Raw genomic sequence first — 24,608 nt, 5'->3', positions numbered from 1 at the left:
TTTTTGTTGCCCTCTGCTGGACTCTCCAGTTTGTCCACATCCTTTCTGTAGTGGGGCCCCAAAACTGGATGCAGTACTCCAGATGTGGCCTCACCAGTGCCGAATAGAGGGGAATAATCACTTCCCTAGGTCTGCTGGCAATGCTCCTACTAATGCAGCCCAAAATGCCGTTAGCCTTCTTGGCAACAAGGGCACACTGTTGACTCATATCCAGCTTCTCGTCCACTGTAATCCCCAGGTCCTTTTCTGCAGAACTGCCACTTAGCCAGTCAGTCCCCAGCCTGTAGCAGTGCATGGGATTCTTCCGTCCTAAGTGCAGGACTCTGCACTTGTCTTTCATAGAATCATAGAATCTTTGTTGAACCTCATCAGCTTTCTTTTGGTTCAATCCTCCAATTTGTCTAGGTCACTCTGGATCCTATTCCTACCTTCCAGCATATCTACCTCTCTCTCTCAGCTTAGTGTCATCCGTGAATTTGCTAAGGGTGCAATCCATCCCATCATCTAGATCATTAATGAAGATGGTGAACAAAACCAGTCCCAGAACCGACCCCTGGGGTACTCTGCTTGATACCAGCTGCCAACTAGACATCAAGCTGTTGATCACTACCCATTGAACCCGACAATCTAGTCAGCTTTCTTTCCACCTTATAGTCCATACATCCAGTCCATACTTCTTTAACTTGCTGGCAAGAATACTGTGGGAGACCGCATTAAAAGCTTGGCTAAGTCTACCCATCCAGGGACTGATCCCCCTGGATGCACTGGACTTTGCTAAAGTCAAGGTATATTATGGCCACTGCTTTCCCCATATCCACAGAGCCAGTTATCTCATCATAGAAGGCAATCAGGTTGGTCAGACATGACTTGCCTAGGGTGAATTCATGTTGACTGTTCCTGATCACCTTCCTCTCCTTCAAGTGCTTCAAAATGGATTCCTTGGGGACAGTTGCCAGGCTCCACCCTAAACTATAGCTGCATTTCAGCTGTGAATGAAATTATTCCTGTGTATAAGTGTGTGCATGTGACAGGGAGGGAGAGAGAGAGAGAGAGAGAGAGATACAAACACCATGGTTCAGATTTCTAGGTAGCATACACTGATTTATAGCAGCTGAGGATTTAGTCCGGTGTTTGTGTGCATATATATTTGTAAGCTTCTTTGGAGTCAGATCCACAGCTGGTGTAAATTAGTGTAGCTCCATTCACTGAGGTGAAATGCATGTGCCATATTATATGTTACAGAACCATGTGATAAATGAATTTAACACACACCTTTGACCTCCTTACCTGCCTACTGTTCATCAATACAGCTCTGCTAGGACTTTCTCTAATATTCCAGACCACTCACTCGCTTCAGTGTGGCATGGGGTCAGGGAGAAAGTTTCTTGGGTAAATGGGTCTGGAGCCATTTGTGGTTTCAAAGGTTAAAACTCTCAACTTCTGCCTCTTATTATCCAACAGCATTTAAAAGCCACTTCCATTGAAAACAAAGAAATAAGCTCTACATCCTCTTGACACCACATGAACTTGGGAATGTAATTTAAATTTAAATTGAAGTAATAGAAAATACAGTAAATATTCTCCCTTTTGAGACTCATGTATTTGAAAGATCGCTGACTGATAGAATCAGATATGGAAGTTTTAATTAATCTACACCAAAGTTGCCCTGGACATTTACCCTGTGGATACAGCCAGTGTTTGCTTCTTGCAAGATATTTCTGATGATCTGCACTGGAATTTGATTGCACAGGTTGTGTTGCTTTCACAGCTGAGAGTCGGAGGCGTACTGATTCCAAACAAGCTTGTTCAAAGTGCGAGTCCAGCTGGATCTATAATTAATCAATTCCTTTTTAATAGAAAAATAGACATTGTATTTGTCAGGGCTGGAATGTCTTTCACATGCTCCATTAAAAAAGGTTAATCTAGGTAAAGTTAATGTTTGTGCACAGATTCCACTGGTCCCAGATATATTGGTTAAACTAGTGGTTGGTACATTTTTAAAAGAAGTAGGTTAAGGGCCCTAAGAGAATGACCTAGTTTTATAACTGAAACATTTAGCATACAGCAGGATTTCTGTGCTTGAACAAATCAATGAATAATCTAGGCTAGTATCCTGTTTCTAGCAGCGGTCAGTGCTGGATGCTTCAGGAGTGAAATCCATCCTTGTAATGAATCTAATCCTGTAGTTCATTTGCATGCGTACACTTATGCATACACAAATGTACCTGCTGTAAAGGTGTATGTGTTGTATGTGTATACCTTTAGCACAAGAGAGAGGCAACATGGTGAGTGGCTTAAAAATCTTATTTCCAGGAGTCTGAGGTGACCACATTATGCGTGAGTAATAAAGCCATGAATGAGTTATATAGGTCATCCAAACACATGTCAGTAAAATGATTATTTAGTGTCCTACCATGCTGTGCTTTTATTCATGCAACAGATTTGACAGAAAAAAGGCTATTTAAAAAATGTTTTAGAAAGTTTTTAATATGTTGGTGCTATTTTTATGTGTCTCCACCTATAAAGGCAGGTGGCTTTAATACCATGAACCCTACTTATCTGGACACCAGAGAAAAGGAAAAACTCTTCTTAGCAACCTCTAAGCATTATCTAAAATCAGTTTTTTATACATAAATATAATGCGATTTTAAAAAGACATTGTCAACTTGACGAGAGGCAGTGAGTCAAGAAAATGAGTTACAAGTAACTTCAGATACCCACTTCTCCCTGAGCCCCCTGCCAATTTTTGTGTTTTTACAATCACATTTTCCTGTTTGAAAATGCTTTTCTCTCTCTTGTTGCTGTATAAAAGACCCACTGGCACAGTAGGAGAAAATGAATGGCTAAGGCCCCCAGTCCTGCAAACGTTTACACGTGTTAGTAACTGCATAAGTATCACGGCCCAACTGACTGTTACAGGAGAGAGAATTAAACTGATTACATTCACATAGGAGGAGACAGTTCCTGCCTTGAGGAGTTTACATTGGAAGACTTTAACTTCTTTAGTTAGGGATATGATTTGTTTACAGGTATAGTTAAAGCAATACAACCCTTCATATGGTTGTAGGTATAACGGAGTCTTATACCAGTACAGTTTATTCATGTACATTCACAGGACTAAGCTATACTGATATGAGCATCTTTACCTGGTAGAACTGCATTCACGCTGCTTTAACTATACCAGTTTCAAACCAACATAGGTGAAGTGGGTGTAGACAAGTGCTAATGCTCTGCTCCTGTCCCTGATAGTCCATGGGTTGAGTGCTGCACCCACTGAAGGGAATGCATCTCTTTGTGGGAGCAGCAGTTTATAGGATTGGGGATGTGGCAGGCCACATCATGTTAAATCCTAGCTAGTGTTCTTGCAGAAGATGTCATTGATCTTTGAGAAGTATAATACTTTGGCAATCTGTTTGTTTGTAGGTCCTTGAAGTCCATGAAAATTTGGACAGGCAAATGCAAGATAACTATGAAGAAGACCTGAGTGAAAAGGAGAAAGCAATTGTTCGTGAAATGTGCAATGTAATAAGTCTTTATTTGTAGTATTTTATATAGTGTTATTTTGGTCCTAATGTTTTGTAGCATCTGTTGTGTGTGCGAGTGTTGTTTGAAACCCACAGAGAAATTCAGTCATAAGGAAAACTTAATCGAAGCTCAGCTAAATTCTGAATGGGCAGGAGCCAAATGTCAAATACCTGAACACTTAATTTGATGCATTTGCATAGAAGAAACCTAGGGCTGAGCTGTCTTAAAGGATACAGACACCACCTGTCCCACTCATTTCCTGGTAGAGAGTGGCTTATCCTATTAGGGCTGATTGACAGTTATGCAACAGTCTTTATCTGGCTAGGAGGTTTAAATTTTCAGCCCTGTGTACTGATCTTGGTTTGTAAGCCCCTGAAAATTATATGGTTGATTAAAAGCATAGGTTGGTCTATTTGCCTTAATTTATACGTTTTGGGGTATTTAAGTCATAGAAATGGAGTGACCGTAATCTGATGTCAGAATTAGAATCCTCTTGTTTGAATCCATTAGGGGTGATTACATGTGATTTCTGGCACCCGCTAACATGTTTGGCCTAGCAACCACATTGTATACGGAGGTTGCCACATATTGTAAACTGAGCATTTATGCCAGAACTTTGCCCTGGCTGAGGTGTGGCTGCTGCTGCTGCTCTGCTACCTTTTATTCCAGGCAGAATGATCTAATAAGAAAAATGACTTGGGTACACACTGCGGATGAATTGTATTGCTGTTAAAACATTGCTCAAGCTGAGAGTCATGTGTTTTGGAGGATTTTCTCCTTGACAGTGCAGTGTTTCCCAGAGCAGGGACTCCTGTGGATATTGTCTTTGAAATCCATATTGCAGGTCAGAATATCAGTGGGGCCTTTTTGGTGCGAGAATTTCAGAGGAAGCAAAACTCTCTGCAAACTTTTTGAATAGGTTGATGATGGTGTGTTTCAAAACCACTGGAATGGCACAAGGTGCAGAAATGTGATATGACTTTATTTATGGAAAATATGAATGTATTTTTTGGTGACTACATTTTTACAAAGATGATGTTGGGCAGGAAGACCAGAAACTGTTCAGTGTGGATTTTCTTCCTTTCCCCACCCAAAGCATGAACAAATTTAAAGAGCTAGTCCCAAATTTGCCCCTACATAATTCTGACCCTGTCAAAAAACAGGGTTTAAAAAACCTTTTTAATTCCTGAATATACAAATGCTATAGTTAATCCCCTGCAGAATATGAAGTACTTCACTTTAAGGCTCCAAGATTGTAGGTAAATCCCTGCACTGAATAACAGTGAGCTCTTGGTTTGTGGGGTTTGTTTGGGTTTTATTAATGCCACTTTCTTCTAGCAGAAGGGAAGATGGAATGTTACGACTCCAGGATGGCACCTCAGCAAACTGTGGGTTGAATGCTGGGTATTTGTAGAGATAAACTAGAAGTGGCTCTTAGATCTACAGCAACATCCTTCTCAGAAATGTTGCTAATTCTTGTCACTTCCTCTCTTGCTTTCCTTGTGAGAGCCCCACTTGCCCCACTGGTCCTCCTCTCAGTGTTAACCATTCACAAAAAACTGCTTTTAAAGGGAGTAGTATCTGAACTGGATGGGATCTTTTTCGGATTATATCTATTGAAAGGAAACGTCACTTTTTTAAGAATGCCAGCGTTTGGTCTAACATTGAATTTAGCTTCTGAATCTAATGTATTAGTTTTATATCATTACCTATGGCATAACAGTTCTAATTTCAAGAGAGAGAAGATGAACACTTCAAATCCTTTAAATTGTAATTTGGTGCATAAGTGCCATCTAATGGTCAGATATAGAACTGCAACTCTGGTTTGGAAACTGCCTATTTTGACTTCTAGACATAGCTCATCAACTGCAATCTTTTCCCCCTTTTCTCACAGGTTGTCTGGCGAAAGTTGGGTGATGCAGCAAGTTCCAAACCATCCATCAGGCAACACCTTTCAGGAAACCAGTTCAAGGGGCCATTGTAGGAACATCACTGAAAACTAGAAGCAACTCTATAAAGAATCAGAGAGGAAGAGAGCTCTGTTTCTAGCAGCCAGTTGGGCTTTTTGTTTTTTTTTTTGGTAACTGTCTATAGTGTAAATATGGAAGCTAAAGGCTTAGCCTCCAGGCTATGATCTGGAACCAACGCTAAATGGGTTAACCATCCTATAATCGCAGACTTGTGTCACTTGTATTGTAGTGCAAACCTGCTTTGTTGTATGGTCTCTGTAGAATTACCTAACAAGAGAATTTCTATGAGGAAAAAATGGAACCCTAACCTGTGGAGAAGTTATTTTGTATTGCTTCTGTCCACCTGCTGCTTAATTGATTCATAACTAGGCTGGTGGCTCTATGTAGCATGTTTTTGGATTCTCCCAAGGAAACAAAAATCTGAATCAGGTGGCTTATTGGCTGTCCCTTTACTGAGCTGCTAAAATTGCTTGAAGGTCCTTATTTTTGGAGGATGATATGCAACTATTTTCAAGAGCGATCATAAAAAATACTTTGTGGAATGATAAAACACTGAAAGCACCTTGTATGTTGTACCGTATTGACCATGACACAGGTCCATCGCAGGCATGCAGAATAGCCTGAGCCTCCATTTCAGCTGCTTGTGACCTGATTTTAATGGAACAAATGATACTTAGAAGATTTCTGCAGTCATAATGTGAATAATTTTAAGTCATTTAGCCACAATCCAGTATGAATATGGTAACGCTGTTCCTGTAAAGCTCTTACTGTTAAATACTTAGGCAAGAACAGCTTTCCTACCAATGTGGCTTACAGTTTTGACAAGAGAAGTTTCTCTCTTGGATCCTAGTATTTCAGTCTTGATATTCACTCACATAATAAGGATTTGTTTTGTAATGTCCTTGTGGAAATACTGAACTAAATTGGTTACTTCATGATGTAACCAAAGCAACAGCCCTTCAAAGCTGTGTAAATGCTATATCAACAGAAACTGTCAAATGAGGCTGCTGCTGCCATTTAAGCTTTATTTTTGTTGAACCAAAATGGAGTGTTTTTTTCCTTCTAATTGCTGTATATAAAAATAATGGGACTTATATTTTGGCATTGTGGAGTAGCTGCTTGTGGAGCTGTAGTAAGAGGTTGACCCCATCTTGTCACAAGATCTGGCCCTGTGTTTCATGAGATGTTCTTTCCCTTCCCCCCCCCCAATAGTCTATGGGAAACTGGACCGTTAGTAAACCTGCCCTTGTAAAATAAAATAATCTTAACAGTACATGCATGTAGACTCAATGCCACCTCTTCAAAAATGGCATTGGTTTTGGTGCTTAGTTTGAAGCTTTAATGTTGCCACTTTAGAAAAATCAATCACAGCTACCTAAATGTAGATGAATTAGTTGGAGGTTGTTACTATTAGATCCATTTGTTTTGCATTAGCGGAGTTCTTGACTCTGATTAGCGTGAAACACCTACAAATAACAGAGAAGTAATATAAAGAAAATGAAAATTAAGCAGTAAATCACTATAGATTAAGAATGGACCCTAGTAGCTGAGATCAGTGAGTTATTAGAAACTCCCTCAATAGCAGTTCACTTCCCCCTAAAGCATACCAGAGCTGACTAACTGTAACTCTATACTAGGTTTATGCAGTCTGTGTAGCCTGGCAGAAACTATCCTAGAAAATGGCACATAGTCTACCTTTTGAGTTGACCTCTAGAGCATTCTGAATTTCCTCCTTAGCTTTTCATTCTGACCATTTTCAGCCTGTTCCCATCTATACTATCCATCAGTTTCTTTTCTTTCTTACTCAACTATTTTCTTCATATTAAGGGGAGGGGAAAAGCATGGTTTTTTTCCTTCCAGAATAAGGCAGCAAAGAAAGGTTTAATTTCCCCTCTGAGCTATAAAATGTATATATAGCTGCTTAATCAATCTACTTGAAAGGCCATTGTAATCATGCCAGTGTCCAAACTCTGGATTGAGTGTTGGGGACAGAATTGATTTACTTCAGCAAATTTTCAACTAAAGCAGCAGAAGTGTTGCCAGTAAAGCCTGAAGTGTTAATTGTATTGATAACGTGCTTGCTGGTTTCTGAGTAGATTAACCTAACAAATAAACATTTAATGCTCCCTCCCTCTCAACAGGACTGAGAGCTAAACTAGCAAGTTTACTCCTCTCACTGGCTCTGACCTAGTCGTCCAAATTTACTATTAATCAGATATATCTATCACAAGCCATTTTGTGGCTTGAAGCATTGTCTGTATTCTGGTTTCATCTGCAGATCTCAAACTCTTAAATAAAGGGGAAACAGCACTAAACCTGAGGCGTGTTGTATGGCTGTACACCCGAGAGAGCTGGCTAAGACGACAGCCAGTCTTTTAGTTAAACCACTGAAGGATCCTTTATATTAGTAGGCTAAAATTATATTTTGTATGATTCTACTTGGCAGCATAAACCCCAAATGCAAGATGTGCATTGTTGATTTTATAGAAGTACATGAGAGTTAGTGCTGTATGTATTTTTTTTAAAGTTTGCTACTCTTTGTATTTAGCTCCATTTGAGCAAAAAAAAAAAAAAAAAGTGTCTTCCTGGGGGGAAAAAAAAAGACACTCAATGACATTACAGAATGACTTGGGTGCTAAACTTTCAGTTGTCTAAAAAGATGTTTTATATGCACATTTAAATTCACTCTTTACTATGCTCTAGGTGTACTGTGAAAACTACCTGAAAAACTTTGTATATTAAGTTTGAGGGAAACCCTCCCCAAAATGGTGGCCATTAAGTTGCTATACATTGGGCTACTGTCCCCAGTCTATTTAGAGGCTGCGAATTCTGCAGCCCCAAGACAAACAAAGCTTCCATTGACTTCCAACTGAAGTTTTGCTTGCCTTAGGAAAGCAGAATCAAGCCCTTAAGTTTTCTTTGAGTGACTGATGTAAACAAGCATTTTGAAATGCTGTGGCATAACCAACTTCAGGTGGCTCATTGCACCTTTAATAAGGCTTCTGAGCCCAACCTTGAGACTGGCACATTTTTATCCAAATATTATTAGATATAAATCAGTGTTAAAGTGACCTTTTATCTTTTTAGAAACTGGGTGGGAAAAAAAGTACTACTGATCTTTTTCAAAGTGCATGACTGTAAAGTGATAAAATTGTATATTTTTCATAATGTGGGGAAAGTCTATTTGAACTGCTTTGGGAAATCAGTTTGACGTTTGATTTCTGTTAAACCTGTGATCTTACAGCCCTCCTGTATATGATTTACAAAAGAAACTGGAATAAATTAGCACCCACTGTTGTGTACATAGCAAAATCTTTAGACATTAGCACACATTTATACCTTTTATTGAACCACTTTGGCTTTCTGGGGGGGAGAAAAAATAGTAATCAGATTTTTTTGATATGTGTAAAACATTCATTTGGAATATTTTAGTAAAAATGAAGTATGAGATTGTGATAGTGTATACTTTCAGTTGAATAAAATAAAGTACATTCTTTGTAAGTGAGCTGTGATCCTTCTACATTTTCATAGAACATTGCTGAAATATTCTTACAGTGAGTTAGTACAAGAGGTAAAACACCTACACTTTCCTCTTGCAGCAGTATAAACATGAACAGTAATGTTAGAGACAGACTAGGTAGAGCTAGTGGGGAAAAAAGATTTTGGGAAAATCCATTAAATTCAGATCCAGTTTTATTTGGGTACAAGTGAATGAAGCAGTCCTATTTATAACCAAGATGTAAATCACAGTATGTTGTTATACTCAAACTTTCACACTTAGAAAATATATATATTTATCTACAGGAATTTGCAAATAGGTGTAAACATACTTAATTTTTCAAGATAGCAGTACATTCCAAAACAAAAATATTAGCAAGGCAAACATCTCAAAATGATTTCTGTCAGCTGGGGGCTGTAAATATATACATATTAAATAAAGTAGCTCTGATGCTTAACATTAAGTGTCACAGGAGAGTTACTTAATGAAAATTAACTTTTTTTTTTTTTTTTTTTTTACTCTAGATGGAACTTCAGGATATCTGACTATTTTAATACTCAAAAGTAGGCACTGATTTCTAGAAGAAAATTTACTTCTTACTGATATAAATGAGCCAATATGGCTGGTTAAAGTCACTAGTACAAAGTAACCCAGTGCTGGAATAACTCAAAACAATTTAGTCAGATAACTTAGTTTTAAATCAAATGTACAAATTTAGATTTTTAATTAGCTCTGCCATGTCTATATTAAGCCTATATATCTAGCCATTAACAATACTGAAAGTAGGTCAACTAAGATTCCATTTCACCCGTTCCATGTCTTTATATACTATACCAGAATCTAGATTATACAAATTACTTTTCTATTTATCTTTACAATATGGTTGCTGCTCAATTATTCTGCCTTTTAAACTATTTCTCAAAATTAAAGAATATTTGTACACAATTCTTATGCTATCTCATCCATGTAGCACGTCCAAGTCCTGCAACAGGTGGCATAACAGGTGGTGGTATTGGAGGTGGCACTGGTGGTTGTCCACCAGGAGGAACTGTAGGAGGGGGATAATTAGCTGGTGGCATTCCCAGCCCTGGAGGTGGATGAGTTGGAGGTAGTCGTGGAGGTGGGAAGTTAGGATTGTACGTAGGTGGAGGAGGGTACCCTGGAGTAGGTGGTGGGATATTAGGGGGTGGAAATGATGTAGGCGGAGGTGGAGGAACAGGTGGAGGAGGGTTAGGAGGATACACGTGAGGATGATATGGTAAGTGAGTTGGTGGTCCATAAGCTGGTGGCAAAGCTCCATAGGTTGGTCCTTCGGTTTTCATCATTGACTGAAGACTCTGATAACCTTCCCCTGACATATAAGAATTTGTAGTGGACATTCCAGTTATGTAGCTGGAAGGTGGAGGTGGTGGAGGACGATGAGGCATAGGTGGTGGCTGATGTACGGGTGCAGGATGAGCTGGAGGAGGAATCTGGACCTTTGGTATGTCTACAGAGTCCACTGTAGTACTTTGCTCCGCTTCTCCCATTGAAACTGCAGTTGTCAAAGGAAGCTTACGGTCTGCAACAGACAAAAAAAGATTCATTTACTTTTTTTTAGTACAGCAATAAGGACTATCTACACTGCTATGTTTTTCTCAAAATGTTAAAATGTTGCACATAGTAGTCTGCTCTCTTCCAGTTTTTTCTGCAGCTAAAACATTTGGAAAATCAAATGCAGTAAGACCTTCTAAAGTCAAAACACAGAAGAAACTGCAGATACCCCACAGTGAAAATTTACTTTATTAGTCTTTATATTTATTCCTTCCACACTGCTGAGCTCATTCAAAACTGTTCTATGACAAGTACAGATAAACAGTTGTGACATGGAGTCCAGTCCTGCAGATGCTTAGAAACAAAGCCACCAACTGCCTGTGCTGATGTTGCCTTCAAAATCTTTTAACTACTCTAGGAAACAAAATGTGATACAATGAAAAGAATTCTTTTGCCGAGTTGGGATTTGAATTTCTGCACCAGTTTTGATTCTTGTGTTAGAACTTTCTGACCTGATTGAGGCTACGATTATGGGAACGTTTACAAAAGGTCACAGTATATGCTACTGTTTTGGCCACTTCCATGTAAGTAAACATTAACCTTAGGTCTGTTAAGAAAAGATGAGACACTTAAAGCTTATTCCTGTCTATGCAGATTTTATTTTGAAAATGTTGGCTATCTACAACCTAAAATAAAATGTGTTACTTTGAAATTTAAAAAAAGAAAAGGAGTACTTGTGGCACCTTAGAGACTAACAAATTTATTTGAGCTGTAGCTCACAAAAGCTTATGCTCAAATAAATTTGTTAGTCTCTAAGGTGCCACAAGTACTCCTTTTCTTTTTGCGAATACAGACTAAAACAGCTGCTACTCTGAAACCTGTCATTTGAAATTTAACATTTCATATTACCAGGTCTGTTTTTATAAATTATCTTCAGATACCTTGTAAGAACATGCGCACAATGCCAGCTTGCAGAAACAGGAGGCTCACAGTGAGCCTTGATCTGTTGGGTTCTAGATCTCTGAACGCTAACTTCATTCAAGAATATTTGGTCAACCAGCCTGCTGACAGCAACAACACTTTATATGTGGCTTTCCCCCTTACAGTAAGCCTCACGTCCCAAAAGCTACATGCAAAGAAAAATCAGCTAAAGAGCAGAGGCAGCGGAAAAAAACTAACCAGAATATTAGTTTCTAAGTGCAATCACTCCACATGCAAGGGCTACACAGATTTGAGACTGTGAAATAGGCAAGCATTAGGAAAGGGTTACAAAATTTGGGTCATTTCATCTGAGCATTCCTCTCAGAAACACTTTTGTCTAATTTCTCTTATTCCCTTTCTCTACCTGCAAAAACAAAATATCTTAAACTGGCACAAGATCACACCCATGAAACTTCAGGTTGATTGGACAAAAGTTAGGGGAAGTTAAAAATCAGATCAAAGCTGGTCTGAACTAAGGGCAGACCAATGTCTTTCTATGATAGGGCCCAAGGGTAGTATCTTCAGAATCCACAGCAGTCAGTTTTAAAATGCTTTACTGACGGAAATAAACTTGTTACACAAAGCTAAGGCACATGTCCTGTTTGTACACAGAATAGTTCACTTTTATAACAAGGTACAAAACATCTTTTCACTGAAAAAGCTATATAGGGCAGGTTTGCAGAGCTGCTATTTCACCACTGCCTAATTATTGAACTAAAATGACAATGCAAAAGAAAGTTGAGATGGACAAGCCCGCACATGCTACTCTTTGGCTGTAGAATAATTGATCACCATCCTCTCGGTAACAGGCCTAACATATTTTAAGACTATCAGGTTCCTCCTCTCCCTCCCCCTTTCTTTTCTCAAGACTAAAACTACTCTCAGTATTTTCACCTGTCCTCATAAGGTCATGTTTTTAAAACCCTTTATTATTTTTGTTGCTCTCTTTGGGACTCTGTCCAGTCTGTCCACATTTTTCCTAAAGTGTGACGCCCAAAACTGGATACAATACTCCAGCTGAGGCTTCATCGGTGCCGAGTAGAATGGGACAATAACCTCCATGTCTTATCTATGAAACTCCTGGCAATACACCCACAATACTCCTTTGCATTTGTGTATAGACATCTCAGATGTTGAGCAGATTCCCACTGTATTATTGTCCCCCTCTTGTTGTTCCTATGTCCCTATTATAATTTACCATTCTTCTCTCTCCTGCCCACAACTTCTAGCCCTTTGTCAAGGTCACCATATTGACAACTACAACCAACAGTAGGATTGTTACCCAGGAGCCAGTGTTTCAGATTAATAAATCTGCCTTTGAGGAGCTGCATTGTCAGTTCTTGAATATGACACTTGGAGATTTCCTACATCAGTTTACAAGTGATATGAAAAATAAAAAACTTTGCATGGCCAGCATATTATTTTTCCATTAGTTAAAACTTTATTTGCAAAAAGTTCTTTCAAACATCTGATTCTTCCTCATGGAGGGCTAAGTCCATGACAGATTTGAAATTTAAAATTTGTGAGTAACTGAAAATAGGATGAATGAAAGTTCCTATTCCATCACAACTGTTATAGGAAATGCTGAATTTTTTAGGAGTGCAGTAGTTGAGGTGGTAATATATGGACTAATTAAATATTGTATGGTCTTCATAAAAGGGTGACAGGTGCTAAGCTAGCATCAGGCAGTAGCTTCAAATTGCCACATGTAATCTCTCTTCAGAATACACACTTGAGCATAGTTTCTAATTCTTATACAGTGTCAACCAGTAAGGGATGTTCTTTTCCTTGGATGATTTCCCAAAAGAGGGCTTGATCTGCCAAAGAACCCTGTAATGCTCCAAAATGCCATATGTTTGTGAAAGAAATTGTACTACTGTGCTTCCAGTGCCTTGATACATTAGCTGTCCTTCCACTGACCCTGAGATATGACATAAATATTTTATAGTGTGTGCTATATAATGCAACCTAAAATGACAGCTCTTAACAGGGGACAACAAGAGACAGAAGAATACAGTGGCAGAGTGTGTGCTTAGTACTATAAAGAGGAACAGCATCAGCTTTTTTTCCCCCTTCCTGTATAAAATTTCAATTAAGTGTGAGGACTACTGTAAATAATTTATATAAAACTGATATGTGAATCATAGCTGCACATATCCACCTTCAAAAGAAATGCCCATTGTTTTATGACAGCGGAGAAGCAGGATCTATTCACTATACTGAATTGTAGAGAAACCAGCCTCTATTCTATACTCAGATAGGTTACCAAGGGAGGTTGTGGAATCCCTGTCATTGGAGGTTTTTAAGAACGGGTTAGACAAATACCTATCAAGGATGTTGTAGGTATCCCTTCAATTACAGGAGAACCTCTCAAGGTTTCTTCCAGCCCTACATTTTTATGATTCTAAATGTTTTCAAGTGCTTGATACGTTTCTCCACAGATTATCACAACTGGCACAGAATTCTTTGTAAACTTGAAGATTCAAGGTTACAAAGATAGTGTCCACTAAAGTTAACGGTGAAATCAGAAGTCATAACCTTGCTTTTTCAATTACTATTTTAAAATTCCTTTTGGCCTGAAATTTTTCATAACTTGTCTTAAATCAGCTTTGATATTGTTACCTCTAACCAATCAAGTACTTAATCTCAAATATGGCAAAGCAAAAGAGACTGTTTCGGAGGTCTGTTTCTGGCCACTATCTCACTTATGCACTCATTGTTCTAATTACACAATCAAATATTTCATCACCTTTCATACTACAGTTAATATTATTCAAACCAACATGACACTTTTAGCCCATAGTAGCAAAAGAACAAGGTCAAGCACTTAACTCCAAAAGATTCAATAAGAACAGCATGCTGGGAAATAACTCTTAATAAAACCTTACCTGGAGGTGGGTGGACAGGCGGTATTGGTGGATGAGACGTCTCAATTTTAGGAATTTTAGATGGTGGTGGTTCTGAAAAAACAAATTTGGAAGCCCCTATCAACAAAAATGGAAGTTTAGTTATGGGTCCATCAGCATACTAAAACTGGAAATCCAGAATGGATTTTGGGAAAAGGATTATTTTATGATGTTTGTACTGTGTACAATGGGGCCCCAATTTGTTTGGAGACTCCAGGCACTACCACAGTATGAAATTTAAATAATCTAACTGAAATCGAGCATCACACATATTAGTTTATTATTAGGGTCTGTCTACAACTTTTAACGATTTTGTAAATGGAGACATGGTTACTTTACTACACAGCTGGAAAAAAAGAACTGGCCAAACTTGTTACATAGGCACAGTTAGGGTATACAGCAAAATAACTTTTACAAAGTGGATACTGGAAGACAATCATGTGTTGGCCTAACTCTCGGACACCAGAAAAATGTGGTTAACTGTCATAGTTACCAAGAATTAACTATGTTGTGTTTGGGTACAGACTGTAAGCCATGCCAATAATTGGCTACAAACGCAAGTTATAATGGAGATGGAGCTTTTATAATAGTAATTGTTAGTTCTACTGAGCAGCCTATCTGTACAAGCATAAAGGCACTATGCTTTAAGAACAATTATACTGTACTTCCACAAACAAACAATTTTTTTATTTTTTTTAATTGGAAGGCCTATATTTAAGCCTGCATAATCAAGACCAAACAAACACAGTAATTTCTAGACCTAGAAGGAAACAAACCGAGCAATTTTAGAAGGTGCGTGAATTAGTTATTCTGGCAAACAGTTTTGCTTATTAAAAAAGTGAAAGATAGAATATACATTAAAAAAATACAATATCTACCTGATGCCTTGGTTTCTTCTTTGGGAGATACAGCCTATTAAAAAAAAAATTTACATCAATCTCCAGAACTATACATTATAGAATCTGAATAATTCAAAAATGAACATGTAATTAGGAAACACATACTGCTAGTACTAATAGGAGGCAGTTTATTAAGGCCTGGTATATGCACAGGTTTTGCATCAATTTAATTAAGTGAGTTTCCAATTCGAGTGCAAGAACTGTGATCTAGACAAGTCCTAAACCTTTTTTTTTTTTTTTTTTTTTAAACTGAAAGGCCTGTGATGTTCCAAAGCTTTTGAAAGAAACTCTACACACAAAGAATGTTGAATCAGGCAATATGAAGCGGATCATTTGATTTGGGTAGGAGAATTGATGGTTAAAAATGTGAGAGTGTGAACAGATTGAAAAATGTACCTACTGTGTGTGAACACAGAGCTACCTTTGTAATTCTTGTCATTTAATATTCACATCTAATTTAATTTATTTATAATCTACTGAAGAAGTATCATGGTCCACTAGACAGAGTGCTGACTGGGAAGTCGAGAGATGTGGGCTCTATTTTCTGGCTTTGCCTCTGACCTGTAGTGTGAGCTTTGGCAAGTCACTTCACCTCTTTATACCTCAGTTACCCAGTCAGTAGGATAATGAAAAAAATATTTCCCTTTGTAAAGTACTTTAAAATCTTCAGGTAGAAAGCACTATGTAAGAGCCAAGTATTATTGTAACAGCACAGAACGTGGGCGCACACTAAATTCAGAGTGAATGAGAAATGTTTTACAGACACGGAACATTCTACCACCAAAGTGGCTAGGCGTAGAAACTTAAAATTTATTTTCATTTGTCTGAATTCCTATAAGTTCTATAAACTTTCTTGCAGACTAAAGTATACACTTGTAGTCTTCCTACCTATCCTGCACCACTGAACTAGCCATCTCAAGCCAATGGAGTTTAAGAAGTTCAGTAACTCTAACAGGAATTTAATGAACACACAAGCTTAACAAGAAATTAAATTCCTTAGCAGAACCAGCCAAGTTACAAGCTCCTGTAAGAGCCACCAAAACCCCTGCACTAATACTTCACAAACACAGACAACTACATTCCTGAAGTCCATCCTGAGCCATGCTGCCCTGTAAGTGGCAGTCTGCATTGTCTCCAAGACGCAGCCAGGGATATTCTGCTTTCTCTAACCCTGCAAACACATTTCCTCCCAATAACTGCAGGATCTTGCCCAAAGAATTTAACTTGACTAATGTCATTAAGCAAATATTGCAATTTCTTTGGAGTTGGAACTAAATTAAATTCTTTCCTACAGCTTACTGTAAGGGTAAATGATTCTATAACCTCATAAAAATGTTGCCTCTAGAGATTTGTAATAGAGCCAATACTAATATTATATAATTATTTTTGGAGTTCTAGGGTAACTAAACAGCTGCAACCAAAAAGCACAGAATTCAAGATCATTACATTATTTAATGGCTAAAGATCATCTTGTAAAATTTTTAAATGAGGTCCATGAGTTAGAGAGAGTCTGGGAAAAACAGAATACAAACTTGTAAGTGCAAGGAACCGTATGAACTGTAACAAACTGTTTTGTCAGTGTATCCAGAATTTCAAGGTGGTTTTCTTATTATTTTGACAAGAATGTGCCAGTGAAGACAAAGGACTGACCATTATTTCAGCAAAAGCAAGTATATGTTAGAAGAGCTCCAATTTATGTCTCAGGACAAGGCTGTACACATGTATACTATAATTTGCACTGTTTTATTTAAATTCTTTGCTATCCTTCATTCTAGTAACTGAAGTAATATTCAGAGCCCACTTCAACTTCTACCTTTTCTCCAAAGATTTATTTTGAATGTGTTCTAACTGCAGGTCTGCAAATCAAATTATAATTGCACACATAATTACTGAAAAGGACACTCATTTTCATTTATTTTCATGATTGAGTGGAGTAAACAATTTTAAAATGGTAACATATCCCACACGTTTAAATGATCCTGTAAAGTTTAGATACGTAAAAAATGAATGATACCAATGATTAAGCAAAGGCAAAGTGTGGAAAGTTCATAAGCATACAGGATATGTATCACTGTTTTCTTTACTACTTGCTGATACTTTCAAAGTTATTTATTCCCTATGAAGTTTCATCAGCTTTGAGAGAGACTGGTTCAAAACCATAACTGTATTACAAATTCAAAAGCATGAACATGCAACAAAAACAGGTCAATCTGAAATGGAGTACTGTAAACTGGGTCAATCTGAAAGCAAGCAAGTTTAGACAAATAAAATGGAATTCTCAAAGGAGTTCATTTTTAACTTCCCTTTGATTATATGCAGTGGATCCTCGGGATCAATTGGATATAATCAAAAAGAAGTTACCTACAAGCTTCTTAAAAGGGCTCTTTATTTCCAGTTTCCTCACTTCCTCCGCTTATCACTGGATTCCCTCTAGTCTAAAGGTGGGCAAACTATGGCCTGTGGGACCGTCTTGCCCGGCCCCTGAACTCCCAGCAGAGGAGGCTCACCCCCGGCCCCTCCCCCGCTGTCTCTCCTCCCCTGCATGCCACCATCGCACAGGCCGCCCCCCCCACGGCTTGCGCCCGCCCAGCTCTCAGGCTTTCCAGTAAGCCTGTCCTGCTGCTCTGAGCGGCATGGTAAGGGGGTGGGAGGGGTTGGATATGGGGCAGGAGGTCCTGGGGGGCAGTTGGATAGGGTGGAGCTGTGGGGGGCAGTCAGGAGATAGGGAGCAGGGGGATTGGATAGGAGGTGGGGTCCTGGATAGGGGGGTTAGGGGGTGGGGGTCCCAGGAGTGGGTGGATGGGTCAGAGGTCCCAGGGGGTCCGTCAGGGGTGTGGATAGGGGTGGGGCAGTCAGGGGACAGGGAGCAGAGGGGATTGGATAGGGAGTGGGGTCCCAGGAGGGGGCGTCAGGGGACAAGGAGCAGCGGGGGTTGGATGGGTCAGAGGTTCTGAGGGGGGCAGTCAGGATGGGAAGTGGGAGAGAGGGAGGGGGCCAGGCTGTTTGGTGAGGCACAGCCTACCCGGCCCTCCATACCATTTCGCAACCCCGATGTGGCCCTCAGGCCAAAAAGTTTGCCCACCCCTGCTCTAGTCTAATTTTCATCTTCTCTACTCTACCTGAACTGATCATTCAAAAAAGTCACTAATGACACCTTCCTTTCCAAATCTAAGAGCCTGTGCTCCATTCTAATTCTCTTCAATGTGTCTGCTGCTGCTGCTGATACACACTACCCTTTTCTTCTGGAGGCCATCTCTTCCTTGGGTCCCTGACTAATTTCCTAGTTCACTTCCTGCCTTACTTAACCACTCTTTCAGTGTTGCCTTCACTGGATCCTTGGTCCTGCTTTTTTTCCCCCCTCTTGCGTTCTCAACTTTTCCACCACTAGATATTTCCCCTCCCTGGGTAACCTCACCTACTCCAACTGTCTCATATGTCTCTCCAACCCTGACCTCTGTTCAGGCTCAAACTTCTTCCTGCCTCTCCCATATTTCCCAATTGAAGTCCTAATGCTATTCAAACTAAACAGGGCAAAAATGAACATCCCAACTTTCCTCCTAAAACTCCTCTCCCTCATCCCCTTTGATAATTCCACAACAGTCCATTATTGAAGCTGGCAGCAAACATAGTGTTTACTTTGACTCCTGTCCAGCATTGCCATATCTTGTGGTTTTATCACAAGACCTCCTAACACAAATAGGAGAATCTTTTCTGGGGGAGAGTTTTTTTTAGCCCTCATGCTTGTGAAACAAAGCTTGCTTGTTTTGTCACGCTGTCCCCATCCCCCCCCTCCCCCCCCGTCCCCACATTTAGGAGTTTCAGTGGCATTTAGCAGACCTCTGCCATGCTTTGAAAAAAGCTTGCCATATAAATATTCCTCTATTCCCCTTTTGTTACTGAATTTCTCTTTAAGAGGGAATTATATACTGGTTGTAGAAGACAGGTCACTACCCCTTCACTTTAGGGGTTTAGAGCAGTGGTTCTCAACCTTTTGGACTACTGTACCCTTTTCAGGAGTCTGATTTGTCTTGTATACTCCAAGTTTCACCCCAGGCTTTGACTTCAGCCCCGCACAGCAGGGCTTGGGCTTTCAGCCCTGGACCCCAGTGAGTCTAACACTGGCCCTGGCAATGCCATTAAAACGAGCTTGCCCACAGTTTGAGAACTGCTGATATAATATATAGAACAGTATAAACAAATCATTGTCTGTATGAAATTTTAGTTTGTACTGATTTCACCAGTGTTTTTAAAACAAGGCAAATATCGAGATGAGTTTATATATTCCCTAAAAGGTTTCCACGTATCTCTGGTTGAGAATCACTGGTTTAGAGCAACTGAAATTAATGTCTGGCGTCCTGCCACCGTTGCCAAAATGTCTGAATGATTAATATGTGAAATTATAAACATCGATAAGGGAAACCACCTAACACTAATTTAACACAAATTCCTTTATTAAATCCAATTTAAAGTAGTATTTATACAATTACTCTAAAAATGCCTAAAAAGCCTAATAAGCAATTTACTACATCCAACCAGTACCAAAACATTTATAAGCATTCGATCAAGAGGCTTACAAATGGGCTAGGCCCAGGGGTGCTTAGACCCATATTGATTGGCTCCAGCATGGTCAGGCAGGTATCAGTAACAAACCCCTTTAAGAGTTTACTTTTTATACCCATTAAACAAGTGATGTCATTGCTTGCCAATTTCAGCTATAAATCAACTTGAGACAATTGATCCTTAGTTCCAGTCTTAATACTCATAAGATTTACAGCCCCCTTTCTTCCCTTATCTTCTCCACCACTCCTTGCTTACCAGCAGAACAGTGGGAAGATTTGGGCTGGTTTCTTTTAAGACAGTTTTTCTTTGTCTTGTTACTGCCGCTCTTTATTTTATTAGTTACTTTTGAAGCCATACATCCTTCCCACACTACTAGTAACACTACTTATTCTCACGACCTTCTTTTACTTGCTGATTGGGATTCTCTTTACAACACACAGTATATCCTTAACCAAACTTAAGCTAACTTTAATTCTTTAATTTTACTCTTATCCTACACCCTATGCCTGTTAGAACATCCTTCTGTGTGGCAAGTATCCTCACTATCCCCTCCAAACCCTGTCTGAAAAATTTACTTTTGCCTTGCTTTCCACCACTGTTATCCACTCCTGTGCAGTCTAATTCCTCCACTTTGCTCTACTTCAGTCTGTGTTTGAGGTATCAGAACGTATGATTTTCTTACTCTGTAATGATTTATTTGCCTTACTTCACATCCCTCCTTTTCCTTGGCTAGCCTCAATTCTGTTTAATTTAGATGGGACACTCTTTGGGGCAGGAAGCATGCCTTTAAATCTTTATAAAGCTCCATGCCAAGTTACAGCACAATCTACATTGTTAATAAAAACTGTGAAATCACTAGCTTCCAATACCACACATATGCAAAGCAGCAATAATTCCACTTTGCCAGGGTAGATGGATATTAAAATGCAGAATAAAACTAAACAGATTAAGCAGCTTTAACTGATGCCAAATGATGATCCCACAATGTTTTAAATTCTTTATTAGCACCAAAGTGGCACACAAAATGAAAAGTTCTTCCCTACATGTGAAAATCAAAGAAGCCATTTTAAATCTGAAGTGACTCCCCCTTGACCATCATGGAGATGACTTTTGAAGTTGTTTGCTCTAATTAGTCAAATGATCACATCAAGCAGCAACCAGATTCCATTTTATTAGGTTACTCTGTATTTATTCACAAAGTCTAATCTTGCAAAAATAATTTCACCAAGACGCCCAATCATCATGGAGTAAGTGAAAATAGCTGATGGAGGAGACAATTAACAAAATGGGTCAGACAAAATTTCACACACAAAAGATATGTGACTAGTTGTTTATGTAAAAGCAGTATGTATCAAGTGTCACCAAAGTGCTTTTTCCAGTCATGTCAGTGAGTGTAATCTTTTTTCTTCAGTAAGTCACTGAAAATCCTTTTAACCATTCTTGAATGTAAGATGTTGCCTGTTTAGCCAATAACTTCTAGAAAAGGTTACTAAAATCTGTTTATAGAGATTTATTTTAATTGGCTATTTAGTTGCGTTGCTAACCAATATCCCAAATTCCATAGTAATATTATTTTCTAGTACAGCACTTGAAGTTTGTGAAGAGTTCGACAGTTTTAAAATGAGGCAATCCTGCAACGTAAGGCAGAACCTCAGAGTTATGAGCTGACCAGTCAATCACACAACTCACTTGGAACTGGAAATACAGTATGGTACCCATTAAACAAACTACTAAAAATATAAAGGGCAAATTTAAAAAAAGATTTGACAAGATAAGGAAACTTTCATTTAAATTAAGATGGTTAAAAGCATCTTTTTTCTTCTGCATAGTAAAGTTTCAAAGCTGTATTAAGCCAATGTTCAGTTGTAAACTTTTGAAAGAACCATAACGTTTTGTTCAGAGTTACAAACATTTCAGAGGTATGAACAACCTCCATTCCAAAGGTATTTGTAACTCTGAGGTTCTACTGTATGTGCACCTGTATCTTTGAAAAATTTACATCTTCAATACAAATGTATCAGCCCCAACAACATATTTTAGTTTTACCATTTAAAGGTAGTTTTTCTCAGTAAAACAACAATGGGAGAGATTATTGGATACAGAGACCTTAATCAGCTGAACGTTCAAAATATTCTTCCCCACCAACAGTTTAGAAGAGGTGCCAGATTTAGACAGACAGGCATTTGGAAAGGTTTTATAAATCAGGGACCAGCTCCTCAGCTAATGTAAATTGCCATATCTCCATTGTCTTCAATTGAGCTATGATGACTGACAAAGTGGAGCATCTGGCTATGAGAAATATATACATTTCTCCTATAATGTCTTAAGTGGCAGTCATGCAATTTCCTATTTACAGAAACTGATAGAATCTCGTAGTAAGGTTTAACTTAAAATGTTTTTGGGGCACAAACTATGAGTAAATCCTCTAAGCACTATGCATCTTATTGCTTCCAAGTCATGAATTTCCTAGCGTGGAATAAATTTGGTACATAAAGCATAATCTGAACTATTGCACTCTCCTGCCACAACTCCCACACCTTTATACCTCTAACTTTTTATAGTCTTTAGGCTTTTATAGGCTTTTTTAAAATCTCGCTCTACAAATTATCTGGGCTTATTACTCCCTTCTGCATCCGTTTACACTCTAGGCTTCTGCTAGGTGGGCTCAGATACCGTTCTCATCATATCTCCAACTAAGCAAGATCAAGCCTGCTTAATACTTATATGAGACTGAAGAAAACTCCAGGTGCTGCAGGAAATCATGCTGTTGATTCAGTAGGTATACCCTTGTTCCTCCAAAGTTAATTTACGAATTCATGCCTTAGCATAGGATTGGAAGCCTAAAGTTGCTGAAGATGCATTCTTTTAGGAAAGACCTAAAACAAATACCCAGACTATTTGCAAACAAAAGTTCCTTGGCATTTTAGCTACAGTTACATGGGGCCAGATTCGTTTGTGTTTTCATTATTTCCATAGTGCCAACTGATTGCTACGTACTTCACAGACAAATATAAAAAAGAGCCTGCCCTTAAGATCCTACAACGCAAGACGACAATGCGTAATGAAAGCAAGCTTTTTTGGGGGGGGGGGGAAGGGAGGGGCAAATATATTCTGGCTACCTAAATTCCCCCTAAAGTGTCAATTGAATTTAGTATTCTTTATTTTCCATCTTTAACTACCATGTACTGCAAATGTGCAATATTACAACAGTGCTGCCATGTTCCACTGCAGACATGGCTTTGTTTCAGCAGTAAATGACATTCTATGTAAAATCTAAGATTCCACAGACCTATGCATTCTTAACTTTTTCTGGCTGCTACCTCTATCTAGATTTTGGCACACTCCTCCTCAGCCCCAAATCTTCCACTGTATTGTCCGTTGCTTTTCTCCAGAGCTGCTACCTGCTGTTCTCTCCAAATCAAAGCTGCATTAGCAGTAATACGTCACAAGAAGACATTAAGAATTTATAAGAAAGAGGGGTGGGCACATCCTAAATAGCCTGAGAAAACAGATACCAGAGGCTCTAGTGTGAATAACGCACTTGTTATTTCACTGCTGTTTGAATAAATTATCAGAAACATAAATGCAACAGAGACAACAATTTAGTTAACTGCATATCAAATAGAGGTCCTTGACCCTGGAATGACTTTGGATAAGCGTGCAGCTGGAATACTTATGAGGTTTTGTCCATTGTGTAGGGTGTTTTCTTATTTTAAAAGAACAGATGGTACAGAGCACAAGACATGGAATGCATATGTGTCTGTGAGATGAATTTTTTTTTTTACATTACGCATGAAAATATACAAAATTTAAGTGGTTTGTAATGGGGTGCTGCCCTCAAGCATGCCCCCTTGTGGCCCTGCATTACTCTTGGCACCCACTCAGGTTTTCAATTACAGGCAGGCCTCGGACTTAAGACATCATTGGTTCCTTACAATTGTGTTGTAAGTTGTAACTTGGAACCGCAAACTACTCTATTGTGGGACTGAGAGTCCTAAACTCGAAACCTATAGTCATAAGTCGAATCAGTGTGTCAGTGTAGAAGTGTAATAAGTGCCGTTTGTCTAACTCGAACGTCGTAAAGTCAAGGTCGACCTGTACTCAATCCAGAGTAGTTCAAAGTACACATCTACTTCACTGGGTGGGGTGTGGATGGGGGAGGTCCTAGTTTATAAATTTTGTCTACAGAGCGTGACTTACTCCTTTAGTCACTCAAGTTCACACCCACTCCAGGTCCACAGAAGAGTCCTGGTAGGTTTTTACTGCCCCTGATCAGGGGGCAACCCAGGCCCTTCCTTGAAGTTGGGTTGTACTTTAAACAGTTTCTTTCTCTTTAAGACAGCAATCCTGAGCTGGGTTGTAATTTAGGCCAACTGCAGGGCCTTACACAGCTTCTCCTTCAAATTAGTTTCCAGCATCAAAGGGTTCAGCAGGCAAGCCTTCTGCTACTGCTGTCTTCCCTGCTATGAGAGAGAAGGTAGCATACATGCTCATCCAATTGATTAGAGGAGAGGGGAGCCTTGTCCCCACCCTGCAGGACTCCCAGTGTTGGCCTTTTAGGCAAGTGACAGGATTTCCCATCCACTTATTTGTAGTACCACTTCCTCTCTACCAATATCTCCCAGGTCCTTGTATATATCAGATCTTTCAAAATCTTAAAGGGCCATGCCATATGATAGGGTAAGCTGACCTTGATGTATCACAACCATAAAGGGACCAGACTACCCCATCAAGT

General features: G+C 39.1%; 2 protein-coding genes across 6 annotated transcripts in view; one reads left to right on the top strand and one right to left on the bottom strand.

Moving 5' to 3' along the window:
- CCDC85C (coiled-coil domain containing 85C) overlaps positions 1-8,996 on the top strand; it is a 172,598-nt gene extending 163,602 nt beyond the window's left edge. For both annotated transcript variants that reach the window (XM_038404576.2, XM_038404577.2), the window contains 2 exons: positions 3,424-3,522; positions 5,420-8,996. In XM_038404576.2, coding sequence (XP_038260504.1) covers positions 3,424-3,522; positions 5,420-5,509 — 189 coding nt within the window. In that variant the 3' untranslated portion in view covers positions 5,510-8,996. The remainder of the gene's footprint in view (positions 1-3,423; positions 3,523-5,419) is intronic.
- Positions 8,997-9,173: 177 nt separating this feature from the next.
- The window catches only part of CCNK (cyclin K), a 31,111-nt gene continuing 15,676 nt past the window's right edge, over positions 9,174-24,608 (bottom strand). For 3 of the 4 annotated variants that reach the window (XM_038404573.2, XM_043517503.1, XM_038404575.2), the window contains 3 exons: positions 15,293-15,326; positions 14,397-14,492; positions 9,174-10,555 (listed from right to left, as the gene is read on the bottom strand). In XM_038404573.2, the coding sequence (XP_038260501.1) occupies positions 9,948-10,555; positions 14,397-14,492; positions 15,293-15,326 (738 nt within the window). In that variant the 3' untranslated portion in view covers positions 9,174-9,947. The remainder of the gene's footprint in view (positions 10,556-14,396; positions 14,493-15,292; positions 15,327-24,608) is intronic. The other variant, XM_038404574.2, reaches the window with a different exon arrangement.

Source organism: Dermochelys coriacea, chromosome 6 (genome assembly GCF_009764565.3).
Source record: "Dermochelys coriacea isolate rDerCor1 chromosome 6, rDerCor1.pri.v4, whole genome shotgun sequence".
Taxonomy (NCBI): Eukaryota; Metazoa; Chordata; order Testudines; family Dermochelyidae; genus Dermochelys; species Dermochelys coriacea.
The sequence above is the reverse complement of the archived record's forward strand: the minus strand, read 5'-3'. Positions and strand labels throughout refer to the sequence as shown.